Below are 10,202 nucleotides of genomic sequence, written 5' to 3'. Positions count from 1 at the left end.
GTCGTCGGCGGTGGTCGGTGGCGGCCACGGTGGTAGTGACGGTGGGCGGTCGTGGTGCTGGTGGCGGTGCGGCATGTGTTGGCGGTGGTGGTGGTTTTGGTCGGCGGCGACGACGATGTGTGGTGGTCGGTGGCGGCGGTGGTGGTGGTGGTTGCGGCGGTGGCGGTCAGTGGTAATGGCATGGTGGTGGTGCTGCTGTGGTGTGTTGTTATGAGAATATAATAAAAATTAAAGGTGGGGTTGATTTTTATTTTTTTGTGTGATTTAATCTAGAAGGATAATATTGACAGTTTATGTTAAATAGGGTTTTTGTGAACAATTTGTTTTGTTGGAGTTTTTGTACATAGATAGTGACAACTATGGAGTTATAACTCACGACCCGAATTAAGATACATAAATTAAAGAAGTTGAATGGACACATGGAAGAGGATATATGGGAACTGACGAATTATATTCCCTTCTTATCTTATTGATTTTGTTAAGTCTCTCGTACCATTACAACAGACCACCAAGAGGGATATATATAGGTGCTGTTATAAAACACTAATGTGCCACGTTTGTAGTTAACGTGTCACAGTACATTAACGTTTTTCTGCTGATGTTTATCAATTTGGGATTAATTTACCAAGTCAATACACTATCCACGAAAGACTGGAATATTCTCGATGGTGGGCCACCAGTCTATGTTTACACAACATTTACAGGGGGTTAGTCCACGAGTGAGTTTGGGGGAGTTTAATGTATTTTGAATCTTGGGGATTTTGAGGGAGTGTAAGAGAGTGTGGGGAGTTTGAGAGAGTTTGGTGTTTTGAGTGTGGGGAGTTTGAGAGACTCTCCAGAAATCTTTATTTTTTTGAGAGATTTGGAATGAGGAAAAAATACACTATAAACTCCCCAGAACTCCCCCAAAAACACCAACTCCCTAACATTCTAATTTTAACGACTAACAGGGAGTTTGAGAGTTTCTTTCAAACTCCCCCACGACTAACAGAGTTTTCTAGGGAGTTCGGGAGACTCTTCTAAACTCTCCCACGACTAACAGAGATTTCGAGAGACTCCTTTGAACTCCCCCATGACTAACAGAAAAAAATCAAACTACACCCAACTCTCCCAACTCCCTTGAATACTAACACCCTGTTAGTCTTGTGTTTCGCTTTTATTTCAATGAGTTACCACCATATTACACTAGTCTCCGAGAGTTTGCTTTGCTTACACTTGTGTGCCATGCAATGTCGATTAGAGAAACAGGTGGAAGACCCAAATTGGTAGGTTGAAGTTATGCAATACGAGCCTTCATCGGACATTCATAATCCACTATTATCAACCAATGTTTGACCATCGACAATTTCATCAAGCTGAATTTCACGTGTTAGCAACAACTGGACGATGCACATTTTCAGTTTCTAACTAGTAAAAGAGATCACAGAGTTATAGCATTTTTATTTTATGGGTACAAAAAAAATGTCTACATTTAAGTTCGGCCGGTTTCATTTTAGCTCTATTTCATCACCTTCTTTTACTTTTGAGTCATCATGTCGAGTTATTTATAGCCCCCTTCTTTTTGATGTAAGCAATGCGGTCATTGTGTCACTGGTCGTCTAGATGCAGTAATTATCAAAAGCAATAATGTACAGTTAGGTCATTGTTCTTGCTTCCTCGTTTCTTTTTTTCTGGACTACATCCCAACTCGTTTAAATGGTATGGGTTCCAACTCCTACCTGAGTATGAAAATTATCGGTTCTCCGCTTCTGGTTTCTTCATTTTCAAACCCGTGTTTAAATTTCTTTTTTAAATGTATTTTATGTTTTTGTTGGCATCAGTTGTTGGTCTTCAGTCATATGTTTTCTTTGTCGGCCCCCCACTGCTTAGCAGTCATCTAGTATACGCCCACCACTATTTTTCTGTTACGCGTTAAAAAAATGGCCCTAAAACCTGCGCCGTTAAAAGAAAAATGAAAAAAAAAGGCCGACGGCTCGCACATCTCTCTCACACACCCGGTTCCTCGGCCAATTTCTCTTCATTTTTTCTCCTCTTTCACTGCCTCAAAACAAACCCTAGCAATTCTCTTCTCTCGCTGTTGTTTCTCAGACAACAATTGTCAAAAGCCGAACGAGGTAAGTTACCATCAGAGAATAAAAATCGATATTAATTTTCCATCCGTGATTTGAGATGATAAAAGACAAACCCTAGAATCCGGTAAACCAAATCAATCTGCTCATCTAACATGTCTATATTCGAGGTCGTTTCTTCTTCCATTTTCTCATATTTACTGTGTTTATGATTGTCAACTTTCTAATATCTTGAATTTTGATGGTTTTGTAGTGAACAACTTAATTCAATAGGTTGGGTGGTGATGAGAATGATGTTGATATTGCTACTTCTGAAGTATACGCGCATTATTGCTTCCTCTGATTTCGATTTCCTAATTTAGGGTTTCCTTAATTTATCTGTTTTTGCTTAAGTTAGGTTTAGATATGTGATATGTGGATCTAGGTGATTTTTATTGTTTATAGTGGTCCTTCAATTTTGTGTATAGTTAAAGGTATGGGTTTTCCATTATTCTTCTCCTTTTTAGTTATGGGGTTTCTTTGATGGATGAAAGTTGTGCATTGGACTTGGCAAAAAAAAAAAAAAAAAGTTGTGCATGAGTGAGTTTTTTCTGCCATTTTCCGTGTAAGTTGTTCTTGCTGTGTTAGGTTTGGTTGTATGTGTGTGGCTGCAAATGAATTACTTCCCTTTATATGCTCTTTAAGAACTTGTTTGAGTTCCTTTATAAGCTTTCAAAAACGTTTCCCATTCAAAGTTTACCTCGTAATTGATAGTAATTAGAATATTTCATTTTTCGTTATGCTTTTGGATCCTAAGGAAATCTAATTGTGGTTTTGGCTTTTCAGTAATGCTCTTTCCGAATGAATGACCACAGATCGACAGATCTTTGAAACTTTACTTTCAATAAGTCCTTTTCATTCTGAGTGTCAATATTCCGAAAGTAAATCCTTTTTTCCTCTGGTTTTCTAGTATGTAATTCTTTTCGTGTTCATCCATAAATTTAATTGTTCGGACAAAATAATCTGATTTTTTGGTTGTGGCATCTGGATTGAGATATGATGTCACTAAAAAAACATATAGGCAACAATTGAGAATCCAAAACAAAGTACTGTAGGTTCTCCTTTGTGGCTGAGTTTACTATCTTTGTCATATAGATTAAGTTTGTTCAATTTGGTCCCAGGAAATTTTACTCAGATGTACATTTAGGAGTATGATTTTACTTTCAAGCATGTAGTCCTTTTACAGAAAGTATTATTAGGAGTTGTATGCAACTGAATTACACTATTTTCTAAATTCTCTCTTAAGTCAATTTTGAATGCATTGGTGTAGTTGCAGTGAAATACAGGTAATTAGAATCACTTTTCGGATTCTACGAATGCGGTGCTAAATTTTATTTTTCTTTTAAGTAGAATTATTTTATTTAAATAATATAAAGTTTGGTCCCGCATCGGGGAATATGAAATTTGATTCTAATTAGGATTAAATCTATATTTTTAATTGCAAATTATTTAATTTCTTCTTATTATTTTTGCTATGTCAAGCCAGTGGTCCTTACTCAGTAAGGTCTTATTATTTCTTCTTATCTTTTCACCGTAATGAATTGAGTTCCTCCTCTTGTTTCCCTGTAGTTAAGCAGTTAGTTACTCTTGTTTTCTTAGTAAGTATGTGTCAATACTATAGTAGTACATAACATATCAGTAGATTCAGTACAAGTTGAGTAATTTGATGTACTGATATTCTTGTTTTGATTTTTTGGTATATTTTTGCAGAAAAAAACAGGGAAAACCCTGATAGCAGATTTGTTGTTATGATGAAAATTGGGAAATGTACCTTAGGACTTTCGGGAGCTTTTAAATGTAATAATCTATGGTTATACATTAGTAATTGGTTGTTGATGCTGTGTTGTGATTATCAATTTCTTTTAGGTTGATTCAGAGTTGGGGATTTAAAATTGTGTAGAGTGTAGTAACTGATAGTTAATGGTTTTCATTGTTTATAGATACTGTTGTATAGATGTTTTAAGAGACTGATTTTGATGTCTTTGAGAAAGAACATGATCACAGAGAAGCTCAACTTACTTGATGACTTCGTTCTCTGTGGTTGAGATGTTTACGAGAAGTAATTTTCTCTTTCATTTCTCTCCTTCCCAGTTCGTTATTGTCTCTCAGCTATTTAAAATTTAAAATACTAATATCACTTGGTGTCGTTTGTAATTATTTATCAGCAGAAGGTTATCGTTGCATGCTTGCTCCTTGTGTTCGGGGTGGAAAAACCTCATGTACAACTGATGAGAGCAAGAAAGTCCATGCATCAGGTATACTGGATGCAGGATTTGGTTCTCTTGACTTGATGAGTTGTGTATTGGTTAAAACCGATTCATTTGTATTCAAATACATTGATCAAGCCTAAACTTGAATGGTTTCTGATTTTTTTTTTCTTCTAGACACTCCGATTTAGACAAATAATAGTCTGTTATAACCATTAATATGCCTTACTAATTTAACATTACTTCTCTTGCTATTTATAACCCTATTTTGACTAGTGACATCTTCATGCCGAAGCAAGAAGTTTCTATCCTCCCCGAAGCAGAATACCCTTGGTCAATGAGATAATCCATATTCACTGCTCCACAACGGCACCTAAGAATTCTTGTAACATCTTTTCTACATTTATAACAAAATCGTCTCTGGCATCTGTAATAAAAGTTCGAAACAAAAATTATAAGAAAAATGCTCAACCATCACATTATTACGAAGAAGGTAAAAAGTTTGTCGATTAGCACCTGCAGAGGATGATACCGCAACCATCACCGGCATGCTCGACGTAAAATTTGCAGTTTGGACATCTAGACCAATTATTCTGTTTAACGGTTTCCATGAACACAATGTCGTTTCTGTCTCTTAGCAAATCTCCCACCCTGCGCTTATGACTACGACAAAGGGAAGCTTTATCCTTGCAGTGAAAGCACAACATGGTCTTACATTTTGGGCACGGCTTTCTTTTCGCAGTACCACCACATTCATTCAAGATCATCTCATGGCATTCCGGACAATAACATACTTTGCTGTGAGCAAGCTTGGTTCTAATAACCGACTCGCAAAGCAAGTCACACCACCTAACAAACAGTTGAGGCGAAATGATGGACCGGCACGATATAACATCGAACGCTATGTTGCACCGGACATGAGGGCATTCTATTTTTGATCTATTGTACTCGGTCACATTTACTTGTATGTATTTCGCCATACAATTAGTGCAAAAGTGATGTTGTGATAAGCACACCTTTTGCTTAGTCTTCTTCTTCTTGTTTTTAATGTTGTCGCAGCTGCCGTTATAGAATTTATTTTCCGGGGGGATTTCTTCCATGCAGATTTCACAAATACTATCACCCATCGGTGGTTTCGGATTTTCATTCTGTTCTTCTTCTGCTACTTGACAAATCTTTTTCTTGGACTTTTCTTGTGCATTACCCATTGCTCGAAATACTGACACAGTGACACTGATTGAACAAAAGATGGTTCTATAACAAGTACTTATATATCTAGTTTAGAGTTGTAATCCAAATAAGGAAACACAACGATTTAAGGAAAGCACACCAACCTTCTTCTTTTGGTTTTCAGCAAAATTCAATTTAGAAGTTTCACGCCAAACGTCGAGTGAGACCCACGTGACGGTACATATTAAACCGAACGGCTTAAATAGCACCAACAGGCCTGGTTTAACTCGTCCGTCTCTTTCAGAATTTAAAGATTCACAAACATCTAATAGGCTCAGCAAATGGACCTGGTGCCACTACCATGACCCTTCACCACCAACATTGTTAGTGAATTTGTGAACCATAATATTGGGCATACCAAAATCTTCCAAGGCATACTGAATGAAGACAAAAAAGGTTGTGAAATAGCAAAATCAGATAACCCCTTAACCCAAAAAATTTTAATGGCAAATCTTCCCTTTACGTATTAGTGTTAATAATCTTGATTAGTGATTAAATATTTTGTTTAGTGATTAAAATAATTTTCAGAATTACAAAGGTTGTTTAGATGAAAAATTTGAGGAAAAAAAAAAAATCAAAGTTTTGGTTTGGTTAAGAAGGAGAGAAAGAGAAGGAGAAAGTGAGAAAATTCTAATTCTTGATTCAATGGAGGATGAGGAGGGTCATCATTCATCTAAAAAACCTAGAAAAATACATATAAACTACAACAATGATCCATAAATGGCTGATTTCTTAGATTATGAGAATGATTTTACACCCACTCAAACTCAAGCTCAAACTCAAACACAAACTCAAGATGATGATTTTTATGAGCCAAATCCTGATGACGAAGACATTGATGAGGAACCCAATGCTTCTAATACACAGGTACACTTATATCCTATACTTAATCTCACTTTTATAGCTCTCAATTATCAAAAGTTAAGTTTTTTGAATCATGGTTCGGAGAAACAGGTTGAGGTTCGGCTCACATCTATGAGTCGAATCTACCAATTGATGAACGGTTCGGCTTACTGAATCTGTTTACTGCATGCGCCGAACCTATAATTTCCAATTCCAACCCTTTTGCTAGACACTAGTTCGGCTTATATGAAAGTTTCATAGTAAGCCGAACAACATCCTGAATAGCCCGGAATAGAATCATTACTAATTCGGCTTACATATCCAATATCGTATGTGCCGAACATAATTTTTTAATTTCTGGGTTGAAATATTGTTACTGGTTCGACACATATGGAGAATATCGTATCAGCCGAAACCTCTTATGTTCAAGTTTCGGCACATAATATGATTATCGTCTGAGCCGAACATGAATTTGTAAATTTTTGGGTTAAAATATTGTTCGTGGTTCGGCACATATTAAGGATATCGTATAAGCCGAAACCTTTAAATGTTTATAGTTCGGCACATAATGTGATTATCGAATGCGCTGAACCTTGTTATTATATTCCCTTTCTAGTGTTTAACCTTGTGATATTCTTTGTAGATCGTGCTTGGACCCATGGAAAATCAACCTGATCCAGTAGTGTTAAACCTTGTGATATTCTTTGTAGATCGTGAAGGAAAAATGATTCGGCGCGTAACTAACATTAGAGGATAAGCCGAACTCTATAAATTCGGCGCATAACTGTTAAGCTATTCATTAAAACATGAAATTGAAGGTGTCCATAACCCAATCCCAGCACCATTAAAAACAAAGTTCAGCACCTAAAAGCAAAGGTGTTTGCAACACCATAAAAGTGTACTTAAAACTTAAGAAAAAGTGTACCATAAAAGTGTACCATAAAAGTGTACATAAAAGGGAATTTAACCACGACCCCTCTTCTTAGTTGCACGACCACCTCTTCTTCCACCTTGGTCTTCATCTTCCGACGCATCATTACCGGGTTGGACGGTAGCACCACCTTGGCTTGTACCTTCACCAACTTGTCGAGACCTCTTAGTGGTAGGCCTTTGTTCGGGTTCCTCGGGTCCTTGTCCTTTGTTGATGATTGCATCCCACTTGTTGATGAGGTATTTTTGTTCTTCCACGGTCATTGGTGTTTTGAAACCAAGTTTGGCCTTCATTTTTTTCAACATCTCCCTACCCGCGGCAACCTATTTTTTCATTTGTCAACAACTTATAACCATGAGGTTGAAGACATTTTTACCATAACTAATATATGAAAATAATATAAAGTGAAGTCATTCTTACCATAATCTTGAAAGCCTTGACTACATCTTCGGAAGTAGACTTGTTGGTGATCTTGATTGGCTTCGCCTTCCCCTTATCAGCTATCTTTTGCCTTTTCTTATTGATAATGAAGGGATGAGAAATTTGGTTATACCAATCCATATAGCCCGGATCCTCTTCACATGGATCATCAAGTAAAGGTGTTAACTTGGACGCATCTAATGTTTGATTGTCTAAATTATTCCAAAACTCAACGGTGGGATCAGGATCATACTTTGGTTCCCAAGATGAAGTGGTGCTTTTAGTTCCCTTACCACTATTTGGTAACAACCTGAATTTCTTGTCGATCATCATCGTTCTTCTCTTTCTCGGGTTCTGCCACCTTCTTACCTTTCTTGTCTTTCTTGGGTTTTCCTTGGGGTTGTGTTTCTTGATGAACTTCTTGATTATCATCAACTTCTTCATCTTCAGCTATTCCTTCTTCCTGTCTTTCAATTCTTACTTGTTCATCTTCTTCTTCTAAAATTCCTCCTCTACCTCCCGCTCCCAATTTTTTCTTACCTCCTCTTCTAGGATCGGGAGTTTTAGAAGTATAAGGTGTTACCTCCATCTTCTTCCTCTTTGTAGCTGCATTGGTCCTGACACAAGTATGAAAGTTATAAGACTAATTCGAACAACAAAGATATTTGGAAATCAAAAAACTTGTAAGAAAATAAGAAGGCTCGGCTTACCCGAAATAACAAATATGAGCCGAATCATGTCTTGAAATTTTTATTAGCTTACATAGAGAGTGGATCGGCTCATACCACAAAACAATTATAAGCCGATCCTATATATTCGTCTCACAACCGATACCGTCGAATAAGCCGAGTCTATGGTTATGAACTCAAACATGTATTCGGCGCAACATGATATCATATAAATAAGCCGATCCTATACACTTGTAAAATTTATGAAATTTTAACAATGATATTCGGCGCAACCCTAATACTATCGAATAAGCCGAATCTATACTTATGAATTGAAACCTTTATTCGGCGCAAAACTAATACAACCATACAAGTCGATCCTAAGCACATGCAAAAATTCTGAAATTCAAACAACAATTATTCGGCACAAAACTAATACTACCATACAAGCCGATCCTACGCACATGCAAAATTTCTGAAATTCACAAAACATATTCGGCACAAAACTAACACCATCGAATAAGCCGATCCTAAATATAAGTCTCTGTGTCACTAAGTTCGGCTCAAAACGGATTTTAGATATACGCCGAGCCGTTCATATGCACTTTCAGGGTTCAGTTTCAAGAACAGCTCGGCGCACATCTAAGATTTGTTTTGCGCCGAACCATACCATGTAACCGCCGCAGAAACATGATTTTGACGAATTAAATCAATCAAACCAATCAAAAACATCAAATACGAGATGGGTTTGTAAAACTAACCTTCTTATTCTCATTTCTGGAGTTGGTTCTTCTTCAATCTCTTCTTCCGGTTGATTTTGTGGTTGATTTTGAGTTTCTTCTTCACTCTCTAAATCTTCTTCTTCTTCAATGGGTTGTTGAATCGCTCGATTAGAACGAGATACTGGATTACGACGAACCATTATATAGATGAGTTTAATCGTCGACTAAATTTTCACGAATCGACGATTAAATTTCGGCGATGATACGATGAAAAAAAAGGAGAAGGTGGGTTCGGCTGTGGAGGATGAGGAGGAAGAAGAAGGGGTTGAAACTGATTTTAGGTTTATGATTATAGATTTTTGTATTAAGGTTAGAGATAGATTAGTAATTTATAGGATTTAAGGGCATATAGGTAATTAAACCACCCATAGGGTACCCCTTATAAGGTCACCCAAGTTAGGACTAGTCCTTTGTATGCCTTGAAAGTTTTTGGTATGCCCAATATCATGGTTCGAATTTGTTATCACCCATCCAGCTCTAGGTTTAGTCTTTAGGTTTGAATTCAAATCTACCTAGATAGAAGTAGAACTACCCCTGGTCAACAACATAGGTTGTTGATCGACAGGACAGCAATCAGGAGCAGAAACTGGACCTTGTACCTCATTTATACTGTTATTTATTCAAAAAATCTTGACAGACCATATAAAAAAACAATGTAAAAACCGTGGCGTGGTCTCACGTAATCTTCCACGGTGGGCCCAATGGGACTCCCTGCTAGCTCCATGTCAGGTGGAACCAGCCCCAAGAGGGGGCATTGTTTTTCTTACACGGTTTGTGTAGAATTACTATCATTTGTTTTATTGCTTTTTACCTCATCCATCAAGTGCAAGAATTTGTAGTTGAAGTATGTTACAAGAAGAAGAAATAACTCTCAAGTGTGTCCTTGTAGTAACCCATTATTATTATTATTATTATCATCATCGAGGGCATTTATTAAACTGAACAAAAATGTTTTACACAGAGTTGGTTGGTAGCCTAGTGTCACACGTGTAAATATTTCTGATAAATTTTTG

The 10,202-nt window shown here is 37.0% G+C and overlaps 2 protein-coding genes across 2 annotated transcripts in view; one reads left to right on the top strand and one right to left on the bottom strand.

Annotated features, from left to right (window-relative positions):
• Nucleotides 1-4,062, top strand: part of LOC113278853 (glycoprotein 3-alpha-L-fucosyltransferase A-like) — a 7,197-nt gene extending 3,135 nt beyond the window's left edge. The window contains exons 4-5 of the mRNA XM_026527586.1: nt 3,819-3,905; nt 4,049-4,062. Coding sequence (XP_026383371.1) covers nt 3,819-3,905; nt 4,049-4,062 — 101 coding nt within the window. The remainder of the gene's footprint in view (nt 1-3,818; nt 3,906-4,048) is intronic.
• Nucleotides 4,063-4,668: 606 nt separating this feature from the next.
• On the bottom strand, nt 4,669-5,523 carry LOC113278852 (uncharacterized protein DDB_G0292642-like). The gene is made up of 2 exons (XM_026527584.1): nt 4,848-5,523; nt 4,669-4,742 (listed from the first exon to the last, which is right to left on the bottom strand). Exons 1-2 carry the CDS (start codon nt 5,521-5,523, stop codon nt 4,669-4,671), a joined length of 750 nt encoding a protein of 249 aa, XP_026383369.1.
• Nucleotides 5,524-10,202: the final 4,679 nt, after the last annotated feature.

This window comes from Papaver somniferum, chromosome 5, assembly GCF_003573695.1.
Source record: "Papaver somniferum cultivar HN1 chromosome 5, ASM357369v1, whole genome shotgun sequence".
Classification (NCBI taxonomy): domain Eukaryota; kingdom Viridiplantae; phylum Streptophyta; class Magnoliopsida; order Ranunculales; family Papaveraceae; genus Papaver; species Papaver somniferum.
The sequence above is the reverse complement of the archived record's forward strand: the minus strand, read 5'-3'. Positions and strand labels throughout refer to the sequence as shown.